Source organism: Phasianus colchicus, chromosome Z (assembly GCF_987193195.1).
Source record: "Phasianus colchicus chromosome Z, bPhaCol1.hap1.1, whole genome shotgun sequence".
NCBI classification, from domain to species: domain Eukaryota; kingdom Metazoa; phylum Chordata; class Aves; order Galliformes; family Phasianidae; genus Phasianus; species Phasianus colchicus.
Genome location: NC_143476.1, coordinates 68,252,711 through 68,272,482, shown reverse-complemented (window position 1 = coordinate 68,272,482; position 19,772 = coordinate 68,252,711). Strand labels below are relative to the sequence as shown.

Here is a 19,772-nt window from a genome sequence, read left to right as displayed (position 1 = left end):
ACTCAGCTGACCAGTGCAAATGGGAAAAAGACAAAAAAAAAAAAAAAAAGAAAAAAAGTATCTCAATAATTCTATTTGCAAAGCTATTTGCATTCTCTAAGATACTAGGGAAAAAAAAACACATGATAAGCAAATCAGAAAACTCAGAGCATAAAGATCTATAATGCTATGACAATCATAATTTGATGAGCAATTTAATCAAAGGAAAACTGCCATGAGGTACCCAAGTATTATATCTTTAAAGAGAAGAAAAAGAGAAGCTTTGTGAATAATGAACAAAGATATGGCAGTGAAAACATACAATACATTAAATAGAAATTTAAAACGAGCAAACAAAGCAAAGCAAAACAAAACCAAGAAAAGTGACATTTTTTCCATATTTTTTTTTCATTTTCAAAAGAATCAACTCCAAATTTGCCAGAATACTACATTCAAAACAGGCAGTCAATAACAAGCTAAGAAACCTCAAAACACGTGAAGGCAACTGACTGCAAGTGAATGGGATTTGTGGCATACTCAGAAGGCAGAAAACATGTAACAGAAGATGAAAATTGATCATTGAAAATTGTAGGTCAAATTTGATTTAAAATTTTGGTCAAACACTGGAATAGTGTTCCACAAGATGTGGGTGATGTTCCACGTTTGTCAGTGTTCAAGAGGCATTTGTAAAATGCACACAACAACACTATGTAAGTTTTGGTCAGGCAATTGGGTTACTTCATTCCATTCCATTCCATTGCATTCTATCACGCTGAGAATAAAATAAAAGTGGTCTCAAAGCACAGGCACCCAAACTTGTCACCCAATGGTGTGCTTACAAAGTTCAAGGCTAAGGCAGGATGACAATTTTGTTAGTTGGGAGGAAAGAATAAGTGACAACAAACTGTGGTCTCCACAGACAAAAATAAAATAAATCAGTTTGTCCAGGAATACAACTTTTGTGTATTTCCATGTCAGATCTATACCAGACTGTGTCAGCTCTGGGAGGGATTACAGAGGTGAAAAGCCTCTAAGTAGATGGAAGGTTTTTAATGCTATATCAGAAATACCATTCGTGTGCAAATCAAATGTCCCATATTAATCATTTGCAGATGTTATTCAGCTATTATTTGTTGGTTTCCCCTGGCATGTTTATATTAAGTTTATGGGTCTCACATATTCACAGTTTACTTATTTCATGTATTTCATGTCTGATCTTTGCAACCTGAAAAGTTTGCAGTTTAAGGATCAGTTTCATTCCAGAAGGTACAAATGGCATTTCATTTCCCTATCCCTCTCATTAAACTTATGAAGATTTTTTTTTTGTTTTTTTTTATGTAGTAAGTGCAAGCAATATGATTTAGCTCTAAACCTTTATGTTGTCTGTTAGTTTACATTTGTATACTTCTGTGCTGCTGACATTGGTTAAAGGCTCTGTATTCCAGGGACTGTTACTTATTGTATACCAAAAATTTGCAGAAACTAGTGTACTGATTTCTATGTGTATATATATACACACAAGTATATTATACGCTACATCTTCACAGATGCATTTCCTATGTACTCATATATTATTTTAATTAGAACAGTGCAATGACTAGGAGCATAAATATTCCTGCATTTCTTCAGATCTAAATTAGATAAACTAATACACGCATAGAAGCTTAGCAATTACAGATGTTGTGACAGGTAACAGATTATTCAGTGAACAGAGAATTTTCTTCACAGCTGTATCTTCTGATAAGGGAGCAAAACTGAGAACACGGTAATCCAATACCTTTACATTAGATTGTCTTTATCACTTCTGTTTTATGAATGTTGTCATATCAACAATGAATTATTTTTAAAATTATAACTATTACCTGATGTCAATATAATTTAATTTCTTCTGTAACAATTTTCTCAGAACAAAAAGTAGGTCAAAGTTATTCAATTTTCTTCATTAGAATCATTTTCAGACTGAGTACTGGTAGTGATCATTGCAGCAAACAGCAGTGCACACTGCTACTTTATACTACTCTTGCTTACTAGATAAATCAATAATGCATTACAGATAAAAAGACCAATGCTGTACTTCCTTGGTACTCACAGAATAAATAATTAATCAGTACTTAAATTTAGCAACACAGGGCTGTAAGAACAAGACAATATTTGATATTTTTCTTCCCATATACACAGCATTTTTAAAAGATGGTTGTTACCAATATCAGCATGTAGAATAGTTTTATCAAAAAACTCAGGTAATCCCAGATGTTGATTTGAGGCTGTTGACAGATTCTCTAGGTGCTATAACTGAACATATGATTTTCATCCTATCTTCTCCTTTGAGCCAATCACTCCCTCTGGCATTAGGAAGAAAATTCTAACAGACAAGCCTCAGATAAAACACACACAGTTAAGTTAAGCTATCCTAATACCCCTAATTCCTGGTTGTCTTCCCTTGTGACTACAGAGGTTTCTCTGGATTTTGCTTTTCTCAAATTCAGATGCTAAATTCAGCGCACTCTTCACCCAGCTCTGAATTGACCCTGTCATGCCAGAAATGACTGTGACTTCGCAATTTGAAATGCACTTCCACGGAAATCCTGAGAATCAGAATGATTATAAATACCGCATGTGATTGAACTTGCTGTGCAATGTGCTAGGATTAATTAAATTTCAAAGTTAAAAAAAAAAAAGAATAATTTTCACTAACGCTTTAAATTGCCCACACAGTCATCTGCATTAATCATCTCATTTCATATCAAAACCATTCATTTTGGCTACAAGTTTTATTGCCTGAATGTTAATTCCTTATTTGCCTAGTCCTGCTTCTGACTCAGAGCAGAGTCTATAAATATCTCTAACTTTTAATTAGTGCTGAACTATAACAGAAAGTAACAAACTACAAAATACGTATATACATCTCTATATTTATAGCAGAATTTAACACAAGAGATCAAAGAACTAATCAGAAAGATTACACTTCTAGCAAAGGGATCTATACAATAAAAATAATATATGTTTATTTCTTTAGAGTTTAATCAACAACTGTTTTCCAGTACTGTGCTAACTTTTTTCCTTGTAAATGGGACAAACCAACTTTGTTATTTTCCTCCATGTTGTAGTGGCTGTTATCACCTCTTTTTTCACAATGCAGTGAAAAGATGAAGGGAAGGGACACAAAGACAAAAAACCAGACAAATACCACAAACCTGGAAATCTCTGACTTCAAAAAGCAAAGCAAAACAATACAAAACAACAATAGAAAACAACGAAGACACTGAATTAGACACTTGAATTAGACTCACTTTTATCTTGTGTAAGTTACCAGAAACCAGCAAGTATCTGAAACATCTCACACAGACTGACATGGACCAATTTTTTCCCTTGCCTCACACAACCAGCACAGGAGTGAAAAAGAGAACTCCCTTTGCTAAGGGAGTGACTCTTCTTTCTGCTTTCCCCCACATAGTCAGAGAAATAGATTAATAAAACCAGGCTGATAAACAACAGATCAGGATAATTCCCTGTGGGATAGCCATATACCTGCTGATGATTTTTCATTAACAGGCTTTTTAATTACTAATTTACAATGATGCCAGTGGGCAGAGTTATATTTTCTGTATGGAAAACTGTTTAGGTGATTGTATACATCAGTTCATAATCTCCATTTCTTAAGAAGACTTGATCATGGCAACTTCAGAACCAACCCTGATACTCTGAGCTCCAGGAGATCAGGAAAGTACTTGTGTGCTGTGGAAACAAGGTCTGACAAATGCCACATAAAAACTCTCCCCAAAAGTTGGAAATCAGAAAGAAGTGGGACTGTTAGCTAAGGGAGTTTCCTTTCTCAGTCATGTGCTGTTGTGCATTAGGTGAGGAAGGCCAAGTCTGTTGTCAGATGCTGCGGGAAATGCATGAGCGCAATAGATGGCCATCTATCATGTTAAATTCATCTCTCAAGCCCACACAAGGCTCTGTACTGCTAACCAATCTGTCTGGCTGATGTGACATGAGGCTTGCAAACTGACCTGGACAGATGGGGAGCTGGGCAGCAAGAAACCAGGTGAGGTTTAACAAAAGCAAGTGAAGAATTTTGCATCTGGGAAGGAATAACCGCAAGTATCAGTACAGGTTGGGGCATGACTTGCTCGAAAGAAGCTTGCAGAGAGGGATCTGAAGGTCCTGGTGGACAACAGGTTGGCTGTGAGCCAGAAGTGTTCCCTGGTGGCCAAGAAGGCCAGTGGGATCCTGGAGCGCATTAAAAGGAGTGTGGCCATCAGGTCCAGGGAGGTGAACCTCCTCCTCAACTCTGCCCTGGTCAGGCCTCAACTGGAGTACTGTATCCATTTCTGGGCTCCCTGGTACAAAAAAAAGACAGGGATCTCCTGGAAAGAGTCCAGCAGAGGGCCATGAAAATGATAAAGGGCCTGGAGCATCTCCCCTATCAGGAAAGGCTGGGTGAGCTGGGGCTGTTCAGCCTTAAGAAAAGAAGACTCAGAGAGGATCTTATTATGTTTATAAATATCTTAAGCGTGGGAGTCAAAGGGACATGGCTAACCTCTTTTCAGTGGTCTGTGGGGACAGGACAAGGGGAAATGGCCATAAACTTGAGCATAGGAAGTTCCACACCAATATGCGAAGGAACTTCTTCACAGTGAGGGTGTCAGAACAGTGGAACAGGTTGTACAGGGAGGTTCTGAATTCTCTTCTTTGGACAGACTTTCCTGGACGCCTACCTGAGCAGCCTGCTGTAGGGAGCCTGCTTTGCAGGGGGGTTGGACTCAAGGATCTCTGAAGGTCCCTTCCAACCCCTACAGCTCTGTGATTCTGTGATTCAGAACTGCAATACTCGAACGATTATGCATTTGAAGAAATGAAAGCTCTGGGTTGTAAAGTAACTGTTGCAGAATTATCCAGAACAGAACCTTGAAAAAAAATGCACCACCATATCCAAAATGTTCAGTTTAGTTAAAAGAGTGGATTTGAGGCGTTGATTTAAGAAGTGATATATAATCAGCCAGAGATGCTGCGGCAGCTGAAGAAGGGAAAAAAGAGTGATGGTGACAGCCAAATTAAACATGGGAAATCACCATGGCACTCAGGCTTTTCCTTTGGGAGGCATTTCCTTCTTTCTACCATTTTTGTAAGATTATACACTTGCGTGTGACATAAATATCTGATCTGAGATTGGACAGGCAGAAAATAACCTGCAGTGCCTAAAAGAACGGTCCAGTAATTTTTAAGTTTTAGATACAATCAATCACTGAGACAAAGGTTTTAAGATAACTGCAAACAAAATTATTTAGCGTTATTTATGTATGCAGATGCACGATACAGGCAAATTTGCACATGTTGCTAAAACATGCTTGTAACAGACTCGTTAGATGCAGAAGTATCTTAATGGCTACTTATACAATCTTCACAAGTACATACATTATCCTAATTACAGGCTATAATTTTCATCATCAAAATAAAAGCCAGTTTCCAATACTGACTGTACTCATTGAATTCAGCTGAAGTAAGCACAGCTTCAATCTTGAAAAATGTTATATTCTGGCAATGAATGGTTGGCTCAAAAAGTTGCCCCGTAATTTACTAGCAAGTATAGTAATGTCCTTTAATAATAATTAAAAAAAAAAAAAAAAAAGGAAGAAAGAAGAAAAAAAGATAATGCTACTTACAGAGTTCTCAAAAAATAAGTTGGATAAAATATTAAGTGGCTCTGCAATGCAGTCATTGTGAGTTGTTTTTTATTATATTTGTTACTCAGGTTGAATCTGCATGACTGAGAGGGGTACTGAGCCAAAGAAACACTATATCTAACCCCACAGTGTGGGGTTAACAATGAACCTCTTAAAAGTGAAGAGTGAACATGTAGGTTGATGCTCAGCTTGTAGTCCTCAGTAAAGCCACATGTAGGAACCACGTGAAAGAAAAAACAGCTGACCTGGTGGTGGTGTTCTTTCTAATAGCACAGTGGTTTGGCAGTGAGAAAATCACACTCTGAAAAGAAGGGCAGCTGTAAACCACCTTGAATTACTGGCTTATAGAAGTCTGTAGCCTCTCTGCTGGCAGAACACAGTGTTTTGTTAATGTTTTGAATTCATGCTCCCATCTCCCATATTGTTACCAGCCTATAACATTCCTTCAGATATGTTTAGTCTGCCTCTTAGCAGGCAAAAATCACATCACATACACTCCACTGTGCATGATGGCATTTGTATTTCTCACATCTTCCAAAAAAATAAGTATTAATCCTACAAACCAGTCTTCACCCTGTTCTGCAATACTTAGTACTCATTTAAATTATTGCATGTCTATTTTCAAATACAAAAGATTGCTACAAAAGATTTATTGCTACTATTAACAATAAATGCAAGTAACTGTTATTTCAGCAAGATTTCCCCACCCTTTAAGGTCTGCAATGGTTACAGTAACTGCCCTTAGCCTGTATGCATTCCTTGTGAATACAGTAACTTTCAGAACCACATATAAGTATTTAACATTTTGACACCCGTTTCACAAAAATTATACCATGACCAACTGACCAACACTTTACATTTAAAATGCAGCCTGATTTTTTTTTTTTTTTCTCAAAAGAGTCATGAATTTTAACATGCTTTCCATAATATTAGAGAAAACATAAAAATCTGGTTGAAGTTATCTTAGTCTGAATCTCCACAACTGGAGAAGCTGCTCCAAAAAAGAATTTTGCTCAACAAAGTACATGAAGGATACTCAGGGGAAACATAATCTGAGAATAACACTAGAATTCCAGATTTGTACACGTGCTTAAATTTCCAAGAATACGTGCAAGGGATCTGTGGATTTAGTCAGGCATCTAGACAATTTGGAGAATCCCATGAGACAAGTAGATGCATTAATATTTACAAAAAGTCCAGACCCAGTTCCTTCAATCCTTTGTTCAATATTCACTGTAACTGTGCACTTCCAGACTTCTGCCAAAGCCATGGGAAACGCATACAGGCACAGGAAGAGAATAAATGGCTCAAGCTACATGATTTTGCTTAAACATATTTAGGCCCTATTCTTTGTATGAACCAGCAACTCCAAATATAACTCATGAGTTCAGTATTCCATTTAAGATGGAATACTGGCCTCTGAAAAAGATGGTAATTATAATACAAATGGCTTACCTGTTGTCAGGTTTTCTTAGCAGGAATGCAAAAAGAAGAAAAGTTTAAGGAAAATAATTGCTTAATCTAGTGACTTTCATATTGATTTTTTGTGTGAAAGTCTTCCATTTGGTTAAGAGGATTAGATCAGAGTATCCAGTCCTGTTTAAAATCTTCATTAATGATCTAGACAATAGTGAGAGTACATCCTGATTCAACTTGCAGATAATGTGAACTGGGAGGAGTGGCTGACTCACCAGAGGGCCACGCAGCCATCCAGAGGGACCTCAACAGCCTGGACAAGTTGGCTGACAGGAAACCTTATTGAGTTCAACAAGAAGTGAAGAGTTCTGCACTGGGGGAGGAAGGAACAATCTCGGGCATCAGCGCACATGAGGTCCACCCAGCTGCAAAAGAGCTCTACGGGAAGAGACCTGGGAGTCCTGCTAGTTGCCAACTTGAACATGAGTCAGCCCTCCCCATAAAGAAGGCTAACAGTATTCTTGGCACTAGTATTGTCACTAGATTAAGAGAGAAGATCTATCCCCTCTAATCATAGTTTACAAGGCCACATCTGGAGTGCTCAGTTCTGGGCCTCCCAGTACAAAACAGCTGTGGACATACTGTAAACAGACCCACATGGTTGGTGACAAGTTACTTTAACCTTGCAAGAGTTTAATCACATCAGCTTCCTTGTTTTGAAGGAAACATCAGTTTAGAGAGGAAAAAAAGATACATGTTGTTTTTATTTAATCCCGAAGGCATCAAGAAACCAGTTCTTAATTCTAATAAAAACTTCCTCCTACTAAGTTTATGGGCTCTGAAATACTGCTGATGATTAATCAATAGCAAGCAGAAGCTCACAGAGGAGTGAACATAGGGGGAATTTAGGAATTTACCCTGGTGCGAGTAAAACAAAAATGTGACAGTGGTTTTATGGATATTGCCAAATACTTTTAATCAGCTCATGTCTTCTAATAAACCATCATGACATGAGGTATGGCTGAGGTATGAGAAATCGGGTTTTACAATTAGTTGAGTGAATGAGTGCTTTTTCAATGACAAATTAGGGTGTTCTCAGGTTATTTCTAAATAGTCCAGCAAAATGCCTTAGAAATAAATGTTATGTATGTGTAAAAATTCCTCTTCATAACTCCTAGCACTGGTCTCACGACTTTAGTACTCTAATATCAAAGTCCTCTAGATTATGGAGTCAAAATCATGGAAAAAAAACATGCCTGTCTAAAAGACCCCAGTTAGGACATAACTATGATGTGCAATCACAGCAGCAGAGTAATTGAAATACATAGCTGTGAGGATCTAGTTATGATCATATTGAAACACTTTCACTAAGCATTCACAGTTCTGATGAATATTTTGTATTACTGGAATTATGGTTATGCTGTCTGCAAAGGCTGCATGTCTATATTGGCTACAAGCATTATAGTCATCACTGTATAGAAGGATTCCAACCTGCAGTGTATTTCAATTAGCAATGGGCAAATAATATCATTTTTCTGCAATTACTGATTAAACAACCACATTTCAGTGCCACACTACACTGCAGGGAAGGAAAAAAAAAAAAAAGAAAAAAAGATTAAATATTTCCAGTGTTATTTTTCTTTATTTTTGTTTTTAGCACCTTAATCTTTTAACATAGGATTGTTAGTTTGTTAATAACACAGAGGCTACTCTTCTGCTATTACAAAAGGAAAATATGGGAACAGCCATCACAGATCCTATATTTTAGACATGATAATATTGCTTGCACAACTAAGCCTTCACTTAATTTTATTGTCAAGCAATAGTTTTGCCCATACATACATAATGTGAGGGATGTAATAACTTCTGTACTGAACTGTATTTAATAATTGATGGATTCATTCCAATATATCTCAAGACAACATCATAAAAAATCCAGTGACTGAGGAATACTTAGCCTTTATCCTGACATGGGTCACATCGTAACAGACGGACGTGAATTGTCACAGATGACTACAGCTGTGGGGACAACACCTCCTGCTCTCAATCACAGACACCTCCACAGTGCTCACAACAGTTGTTTAAATGAAACACTCTTCTTTGAAAATATATTTTTCTCCATGTTATGGATTCTGTGGTATTATCTGCACTGGCAAAGTAAAAATTCCTTTTCAGGTTGTTTTTGTTTCTCTTCATTCTCCCTACTCTTTGAACTACTTGTAAAGTTCCAAAATGGCTATATATAGATATGTTTATGCACATTTTTTCTGTAAAAAGTAGATCTAAGAACACACAGATTCAAGCATGACAAATTAAATGACCAAAAAAAAAGAAAGTTTGTGTAAACAAGCAATACCAAGCAGATTACTTGCATGCACCCTCTTTAGCCATAAAAATTTAGATAAATTAATTTATTTTAGTAGAAATCACTGCACTGTACAGATATCTGGAGCAGTTCGTTTCTATCAGTAGATCATCAAATGGAAAGGAATTTCTCAAAGCACCCAGTGAGAACTCAGCTCCTCTTTCCAGTCATTACCTTCTGATACAGAAGAATTTTAAATTTACTGAAACAGAGCCAGACTACTAGTATCAGGCATTACCCAGGAAGCACAGGCATAGAATAACTCGCAGCACTCTCACCTAGGTACAAAAGGCTGCTTCAGCTTGCCTCTTTGCACCATCAGAGGGAAGAGTCAATGGGACAAAACGGAGCTCTTCCCTACCAACCAACCAGACACAGAAAACATAACTCCTAGCATCTTTAGCCATCCTCCCCTGTGGTTTCTCTCCCCGTGACTCAAATAAACATTGTACTTTTCAGATGGCTAGAAGATAGTCAGTGAGAGAAGAAGAGATAAAAGTGAGAAAAAAAGCTATACAGTATTTTCTCTGGATTTCCTGCACTCTCATTTTGTATTTCACCCAACCCTTGGGAATGGTCTCACTCAGCATGATAACTGCTGCTGGACAGCTGTGTGTAATATCTAATTTATTCTTTATCACATCTGTGTAAATCTTGAAGAGTTTCAAAAATTCACTCCTTGTTTCTTTATTACCTTTTAATATCTGGATACCTACTCCTGTAAACAAGAAAAAGAATATCCTTTGTTGTTAAATATTACTATGCAATCTTCCACCTTATTGATGTATTTACACTTAAGAGATTGAAAATAAAAAACTATTTAAAACGTAATTACAAATTTCATTAAATTTATATTAGCACTTAATGTGGTTTGCTTCTTTATATTCAATACAAAAATACTTATAAGCTAGCATTGGTGTTAACAAAATTCATATTTAGGAAAAAGTAAGTGAAATCTGTATCAGCAAAAAGACAGAAAGAAGACTTCACTCACCAAGCCATCCTGATCCAGAATTGGGTATGCACATATCTGTCTCAGCACTGGGCAACACAAATCCAACCACAAAAACTTCCACCCCATCAGCCATTAGAGCCATTCCCAAAACAAAAAACAGGGCCCACTGGAATCGACCATGGCCACATTCTTGTATTATCAGTTCGTACTGCTGTGCTAATTCTTCTTCATCAGCTTTCCTTTCCGTTTCCAGTTCATGACGATCTTTATATTCATCACGCACAGGTTGCCCTAAAGCCAGCATGCCATCTTTGCCCTGCCCCATGTTGGGGATTCCCTGATACTCCCCTTCATAAATTTCATCATCTTCATCGTGCCCTTCAGTTGCTTCACTTGATCCTTCATCATCATTAGCTTCCGCACCATAATTTCCTCCTTGGACATAGTAATCATCATCATCTTCCTCATCCTGGAATCGGCTGTAGGACCTTTGTGTGTAGCCATCCTGAGCTTTGTCAACAGCTTTATTCACTTTTTTCACAGCTTGCCTCTTCACCTCTTTGGCAATATCTTTTGCCCCTTTCACTAATGAAGTCCTGTCTTTGTATGATTCCTCCATCTTGTATCTGTTCTACTGCAGAGTCAACTGCTGAACACTATTTGGAAAATCTATTGTGTGTTGGACACCAGCAGGAAGAGTCCAAGAACCTGCAAAATATGAGAGAAAAAAAACAGAAGTTTATTTCTTATTTGCTTCCCCACATTATGTAGTAAAGTATCAACACTGGACATCACAGTTGAGGACTTCAGCTATAATATTTCATGTTACAAGGAAAATATTCTATAGTAAAATCTAATATCTACAAGTTTTCAGAATGAAAACTGAATTTTTCAGTAGATGCTGGATTTTGTTCTGAAAGAAAACAAGCCGTTCCACAAGCTATACTGCACAATGGCTCTGTCTCCACTGCCCTTTCCCATTTGAACTGCTGTGTAGTAAAAGTGTGTACAAATATCTGCTTTTATCCTCAAAGATTTTCCAGTTTCAGTAAGACTTCCATCCCCCAAATGAATAAAACTAGTAAGAAGAGAATATTTCTGAACTCTGACCAGTTGACTGAACTTGGTCAATGCATTCACACAGTCCAGTGCTTAACAATGATTTTGGTGCAGACCTCTTGCTACAGTCAGTGCAGGGAGATGAGTGGGTTGAAATGGTAACTGTTCCACACTTTGGCAATTTCCAGTCCCAATATCAGACAGAGAGCATCCCTCTCTTACTTGCCCACAGCGACAGGCAGGATGGAGCAGTTACGTACTCTCAGCTAATATACCCCAGAGAGTTAGTCCAAGTATGAGCTCATGCTGATTGATCTGTGTGAAAGCACCAGAATGTTTCATTCTAGTTTCCCTTCCAGTCACCCTGCTATCTTGTTCCACCTCTTTCTCTGTGTCAGCATTTGTGACCCTGCAGCTTCATACCAAGTACTGTGCTTATTTAACTGAAGACATAACCATTTCCTTTTTTTTTGTTTTCTTTTTTTTCTTCTAGACAATATTTAGGTATGTCAGCAAGGTAATTTGGCTCATCGCATCCTGCAAACACTAGGGGTGTTTGCACAATCACTGTGGTTATTAAAAAGCAATGGTGGCTGAATGCAAGCAGAAGGAAGAAAAGCAGGCTCTTTCTTTGGCAACAGTCCATAGTTAGAACAGCTGAAATTGATTACAGAACTGCACCGTTACTCATGTCTCTGAAGGGGCAGGGGATGAAACTGCGAGCTGTGTCAGGGTTGCAGAAACCCCACCTCTGAGAGAAAACAGGCTTAAATTTCTCTATCAGTGCTTCCAAGTAAATACTGCCTGCTTCCAGCTTGGGGAAAAGGTTATTTTTAACCACGATCATTTTAATGATCCATTTTTCCAACTTCACAACAAGCTGAAGTTGCAATATTGAGAACACAGTGGGATGTAAAACAGGGGTAAGAATAAATGGTTGCAAATTTCTGAAGGAAATCCTACTCCTAAGGTGTTGTGGATCTGTCCTCTGAGGTCCACAGGAGCTCAGAAGCTGACATTTATTCATTCCGTTGCAAATGCCTTCCAGAAGTATATTCCAGGCATCAGTTTTCAGACTAATACTGCTTTGAGGGATAGAAAGACAGATAGAAAAGATAGAGATAGAAAGATTTTAGACATAAGGAAAAACTTTTTAGACATTAGGAGAAACTGTTTCTCTCAGAGAGTGGTCAGGCACTGGAATGGCTGCCCAGGGAGGTGGTGGAGTCACCGTCCTGGCAGTGTTCAAGAGGCACCTGGATGAGGAGCTACGAGATATGGGTTAGTGCTTGTGGTAGCAGTGGTAATGGGAGGATGGCTGGACTTGATGATCTTGTAGATCCTTTCCGACCTTGTGATTCTATGATTTTATGATTCTATGAAAGAATTACAGACTTCACCATATTAACGAAGGACATTATGCACTTTTGATAAAAGAAAACCAACCTGAAAGTCACAAAATATGCAGGGAAAAGGAGCCAAAAGACATCTCATTAGATCTGCTTGTTCGATTGTTTTTATATTTACAGATATTCACCTACTATTTATTTTTGGTCCCATCCTCTAAATTAACTTCAACCACTCTGAATGTTTCTCAAAGAAATCAGATGTGATGTTATTATTCAGCTCTTCAATGCAAACTGAAACAGTTTCTGGAAAAGAAATGCAGCCTTAGCGAAAAAAATATAATGTAATATTTATGACTGAAAACTGTAGCCTGCTTTTAGGTACACAATGATTCTTCTAAGTAGGTCATCTTACTGAATCTTTTATGCTAAGGCGGATTCTCTAATTGCAGCTTTTCAGTTTTTGAGGTGCTCCTCCAAAGTTACTGTCTGTACTGAATTAGGTATCTCATCTTATGTGTGGACTGCAGTATCTATTAGCTGTTACTGAACTACACAAAAATGTTCAACAAACCTACCACAGCCTTCCACAGACACTACCAAGATCTTCACAAGTTCCTCATCACTATTTTTCTGAGAGTGAACAATTACAACGTGTTCCCAGATTGTTTTGATCATTTTAGATTATTTCCAGGCATGCATGCACAGTGTATTTAAACTGAAGTCTCAAATGCCGTGATTCTTGATATTTTCCTTTCAGAAATTACAGCCGTCTTTTAAAGATTTTCAGTTCATATTGATTTTGTCAAACTCAATTTTACTGTATAGTTTGTCTATGGAGAGAAGACAGCAGGTGTTTAAGAATATTGAATGAAAGTGCAAATGTCAACAGTGGCAAAGCAGTGATTGCACTTCTATGGTTCACCTACCTTATGAGTTCAGTGAGCTACACTCTAAAAATAAATCTTCAAAAGCAACTGAGCTTATAGTGCAGTCTATAATAGACCAAGTATGTCAATAAGGAATTATACGTGTTCAAATTAATTAACAACATAACTCTGCCAGCAAAAAAAAATCTGCACACAGACTAAATTAAACTTCTGTCTAGGCAGACCAGAAAGATGTACTGCACAAAAAAACATAAATGTCTCTTTTATCTTGCCTAGGTTTTCAAGCAGCATACTTCATTGGACTACTATTCTTTCCAACAACTTTTCCTTCTCAGTGAACTGAAATCCCTGCTTTATGGATGAGAAGTACAAAGAACAACTATTTATAGCCCATGCATGATAGATACATACCCTTTTAATTATGACAAACTGATTGACTGCAAGTAAGCAATTGGAGACTCCAAAAGAATGAGGATTAGCAGCTACCTGAGTAGCATAAAGCTGCTAAAACAACTGAAAGTCCAGTCACTCCTGTAAGTGTTACCCAACAAACCTGTTTGCTTCAACTAAACTAAACACCAGATTCCTGTTCAGTTCCTTTGAATAAAAATAAAAATATCAAAGTATAAAGAATAATTTATTATTCTTATTTCCCTGGGAATATAGTGTCTTTGCTTGAAATAAAAATGTTGTTTCAAGTAATATTAACAAATTATTTTTCAGAACATTCAAAAATTCAAAACAAACATATTATCAGTTTGCTCTAATGTTTATTCTTTTTCATTGGAGTATATTGCCATATTTATTTCATTCTGCCATGTTTATGTAGTATAGCTGGCGATACGTATTTTGCTACACCTCAAATAAAAGTGGGACATTGCAAAATAAATCAGTGAAGTCCCAGGAAGTGGTAAATCCGGGAGGCATCAGAAATCCTACTTCCCACAAACACTTGCATCTTTGCTAAATGTGAGCAGTGAAAAGCTGTGGGTTATGTAACAGGCACACGGTATTAACTACATGCTCATATTCACGCAATAAATTACCAGAATAGAACTGGAAGCCACACTCAAATGGAGCTACAGCATTTAGGATACACTTAGGAACCTAGTACAGCATCTGTCCTGTCTTTCTTTTGAATTTGTGAATATTCTTCAAATAGAAATAAAATATTAGAAACACTTCATATTTTAATCAATGCCTCTTCATTTTTAGCCAACATTTTGATTGGAGTTTGATTTCTCCTTTTTCCAGCCTTCATTTCATTGTTACTGAGCTTTGCATGAATACAAGCATTTTGAGTTTATCTGTTGTCATGAGTTAGTCTTCATTTGACGATACAATCTTCTGTTAGATCATAATCACATCCAATTATACCTCTCTGATGTGTCAAATGGCTTTATATCCAGATGAAAAATAAGTACCTGAACACACAAAGAGATGATGTTTTCTCTCATGTGTTCTCAGCTCTGAAATCATATATAAGAAAATAAATGACAGTCTTACTCATTGCTGCGTAGTAGCAAAGGATTCAAATTTTACTGAAGCTGGCCAACAATTCTCACATGGTACAGTTCAAATCTGACACTGGATGCAATCCCATAAGCCACTGCAGATCTGCGCCATATGCAGAAGTACCTCCCATCACTGAATTTATGGGGATATCTGTGCAAAATTGTCTTAGAAGAGATGCTCTTTTATTAGCAGTACTTGATTCATTATGCCTGAATAAAGAATAGAAACTTAAATTTCAACACTTATGTAAGTGCTGGCACAAAAGCTGGTAAGTATAGGACTCTTTTCAGCTGGTATTGGTTGATTATAAGAGGGGCATTTATAGCCCAGGCAGATGCTGTTGGCCTCTTCCAGCATTCATGAGATACACACCCAGACTGTGACTCCTATAGTGTTGGACTGCAGCTGCCAAAGCAGTATAAGCCCTGGCATGGCTGCAGTGCCACAAACAGAGAGGGAGCAGCAGAAAGCAGGTATAGAAGTTATTTTTGCTCAGTACTGCCATTTAAAACAAACAAACGAATAAAATAAAAACAAGACAAAAACAAGTAAAATAAAATGCTAGCACTTTCTTGCATCCGCTATGGTCATGTTTCCTGCTCAACTGAAAGAGGACAGCACACTGCACTGATCATAAAGACCCATCAGCTCCCCAGAACTGCTCTGAGTGGAAAGAAGAAAGGAGACTGCACTTACAATGGAGGCATCAGATTAAAAAGTCTACGGGTAGTTATTGAGAAAAATGCATTTTAAAAGCACAGAGACTAATAGGAAATTCTGAAAAGAAGTCAAGAAATTCTACGCAAGAAGAAAAATATGAAGTAATTCATTGTAGAAAGCCTTCAGGGAATAAAATGTGCAAATGCAACAGAATTAGCCCCAGTGATTCACGTTCTGGATTTACACTGCACCACTGTATTGCACAGGTGCTACGAAACAGCAAACATACAAATACTGGCCTTGCAGATGTCACAGAACAGCACTGCAGCCCAGGGAATACATGGCAAGATTAAAGAGCATCTTGAAGGGCAAACTGTATTACGCATTGAAGTTAAGTGCCTTTCCTTCCTTCCTGGAATCAGACAAGAAAGAGTTCTTTATGTTTCAGGAGAAAATGAAGGGTCACGTTGGAAAAATCTCTTTGTTACCTTGTGTCCTTCTACAGGAGTGCATCATCCCTGAGAGTGCTGAATTTGAGGCCCCAGACTGCCCTCCTGAGCTGATGCTGCCAGCCTCTCCATCTCCACTGTTCATTTTGTACTCCTCACAGGCCGTCAGCTGTTGCTGCCATGAAGTGTGGCTAAGAGTGTAGGTACTGCTTCCTTGGCATAATGTTAGGAAATATTTCAACACCATGGGTTTTTAACCCACTGCCTTCCAGGCATTTTGCCACCCTCTCTAAGCATATATTCTTTCATCACTAATACCTATTACTCACTATTGTTTGAATTAGAACATAAGATGACAGAAAATAAAATCCTTTCTATAGTTTCACAGTTCTCACATCTTAAATATTTCATTTTGACACATTTTCAGCATGGCAGCTATTGAGCTGACTGCTTCGTATTTACTTTTTTCCACAAGCTAAACTTTAAACTGATGCTAGCTCTGAGAGTGCTTGCATTAGCCAGCTCCTCCAGTGAAATGTGCTTGTATTATTTCTATTTGGGGGAAAAAAAAATGGTAACAAGCTAGATATAGATCTCTCTGTGATTGGGAGCTCATTTACTAATTACTATTCATCCAGCACCTTTGCCAAAAAGTCTTTCAAATATGGAGAAATAATAAAACCAAGAGTGACAGACTAAGCTTCTCTGGTTCAGTTGTGGGAATCTGAGGGAGAACGCAAGCATTCATCAGCTTGACCTAGATAATGAGGGGAAGGAGAGAAAGATTTCCAGGTGTACTGTAAAGTGAAATGAGTCTGACTAGAGAAGATGAAATGCACCAAATCTAACAAACAAACAAACAAAAAAGCCATCATGCATATATATGCATAGATATGTATATCTCTATTATTAGGTAGCTGGAATTACATATATAACGTGTATATTTAAATGCTTATATCTATAATGAAACACTTCACTGCAGACAAACTGTTAGTAAGAAAAACTTTGAATGCAAAGTTCAGTCAAAAAAAGAAACTTCTGCTTGTTGGCAGTAGGAATTGGTTTGTTTGCAGTTTATCTTACTAGTCCTAGATAGTAAAGAAGGAAATGCTGCTGGTAAAGCAAACAGTGCACTTGGACAGAAATATTAAAATAGAGAGTTACTGCTCTATTATGAGATAGTGCTGTATCTCATTAGGCTGGTTACACAAAAATAAGAATCTGAGATGGGGAATGCATTCCCTGAATTAAATAAATACTAGCATGAGTTAGGCTGAAGTCTAGTCCACGAGGGTCTAGGTGGATACTAGGCTGAACGGCAGCCTGCAGAATGCTGTTTTCTCCCTGGCAGATGCGCTGCATTCTGGGTTGCACCAACAAGCGTGCTACTGGCTGGCTGAAGGGAATATATTCCCTCTGCTTGTGTGCCACTTTTGGACTACCACATCCCATTTTATCCCCTTACTGCCACCAGAATTTAAAACAGCCAATGAGAAACTGGAGAGGGAAAGAACCAGTAAAATGTTTAGAGTCCTAACGGGGAAGCCTGCAAGGAGAGATGGAGGTAGTTAGGCTTGCTAGGCCTCCAGAGGAAAAGTCTTAGGGAGGAGACAAATCACTGTATCCCATCATTTGAAGAGGAATTATGAAGATGATGGTGTTAGGCTATTCTCAAGTATGCAGAGCAATGAGGAAAGAATGAACATCACAGGTTTCAGCAAGTCAATCTCCATCTATTTCTAAGGAAGATGCTCTTCATGATGAGATGGTGAAACACTGAAAAGGCTGCTCAGAGGCATCAACCTTGGAGGTAGTCAGACAAATCCTAAGCAACCTGATCTGAGTGTTGAGATAATTGCAGATTCTAAACTAGATGATCTACAGAAGTTCTATCCAACATAAACTATTTTGTTATTCTAAGATGTTCCAACACAAAATATTGTATTATTATAACATGTTAAAAAAATCAATTATCTGTCATTAAATGAGCCAATTGTTATAAAAGAAAATCAAATGGCAAGCACTGAATATGACAGTATGAAAACATCTTTCACAGAATAACTGAGACTTCTAAATCCAGCCTACAAAGTGAACGAGTCTCAGAGGACTCTGGAGGATAGGTAGCATATTCATACCAGAGGTAACAAAACCTAAATGCTTAAACTGCTTAAACAACCACTGTCTATGTAAGAAAAGGAAAACAATCTCCCATTTGCATACAAATTTGGTCTTTGAGAAACATTTGGCAAAGATATCAGATCTTAATAGTAATTCAACATGTATCAGGTATTTGTCATTTCACATTAACAGATACCTGTGTAAATTGCATTTTCAGTGTTTTCAAAACAGATATTTAAATAGCTAATTTTTTTCCTGCATATTTAACAAAGAATTTCAAAGCTTTGTACAATCTGACTTTAATATTCATTTTGAAGTAATTAAAAGTTGATGATCTGTCTTCAAAGATACCGGTGTCACTATTTTCATATCATTTTTTATTTTAATTCTAACATGCTGATGGGAGAATTACAAACTTTATACTTACCTCGTTTGCTAAGATTCTTGTTAATTGATCTAAAAGAACAAACATACATCACTTAAAAGAGGAAGGAACTTAATAAACAGATCACTGTATTTTTAAACGAGACCTGAGGCTGTTCTCAGACATTTTGTTCACATACAACCAAGACTGCTAAAGACATGTTGCAAGTAATTTGGTTTCACATCACCTTAGCTTGTCTGTTTTTTTTACAAGATATTTTGTGAATTCCTTGACTGAAAACCCGTACTGTATAAGATAATGTAATCTTTTATATTTCTTCTTGTTTGTTTCAGGATTTTCCTCAGCCTGTTTTCTGCACTTTGTCTGGATACTCTGTCAGATGCAGTGTTATTACTGGAACATATATTCAAATGTCAGAAAAGAAACTAAGTGACTGACTAAGTGGAAGTGGCTAGCAATGCAATTCCCAAAGCAAAAGATGCAATGAAAGACAGCAAATAATGAGAAATGGATGTGATTAGTTTGTTTCATAATGTAAAGCAAAATACGAAAGCATCAGTCATTTTAAAATTTAATTCTGAGGTCTGTGTACTATCTGCAATACTCATGCTCTCAGGAAATCTCTGCGTAATGTATTTAACTGCTGTGGTAGGAGAACATTTATAGATTACTGTAAATGACACATATTCTGTGCATAAACTAGCGAGAGGGTTGTGGTCAACAGATGCCATCCAGAGGGACCAGGACAGTCTTGAAAAGTGATTCAGACAGGAACCTAATAAGGTTTAACAAGGCCAAGTGCAAAGTGTTGCACTTGGGTCAAGATATGAGTACAGACTGGGAGAAGAATTCGTTGAGAGCAGCCCTGCTGAGAAGGACCTGGGGGTCCTGGTGAGTGAAAAGCTAAACATCAGCCAGCAGGGCAGGGGAGATGACTCTCCTCTGTCC

General features: G+C 37.5%; 1 protein-coding gene across 2 annotated transcripts in view; it reads right to left on the bottom strand.

Moving 5' to 3' along the window:
- Nucleotides 1-19,772, bottom strand: part of SV2C (synaptic vesicle glycoprotein 2C) — a 100,340-nt gene that overhangs the window by 63,546 nt on the left and 17,022 nt on the right. For both annotated transcript variants that reach the window (XM_090131556.1, XM_090131557.1), the window contains exon 2: nucleotides 10,442-11,110. In XM_090131556.1, the coding sequence (XP_089987682.1) occupies nucleotides 10,442-11,021 (580 nt within the window). In that variant the 5' untranslated portion in view covers nucleotides 11,022-11,110. The remainder of the gene's footprint in view (nucleotides 1-10,441; nucleotides 11,111-19,772) is intronic.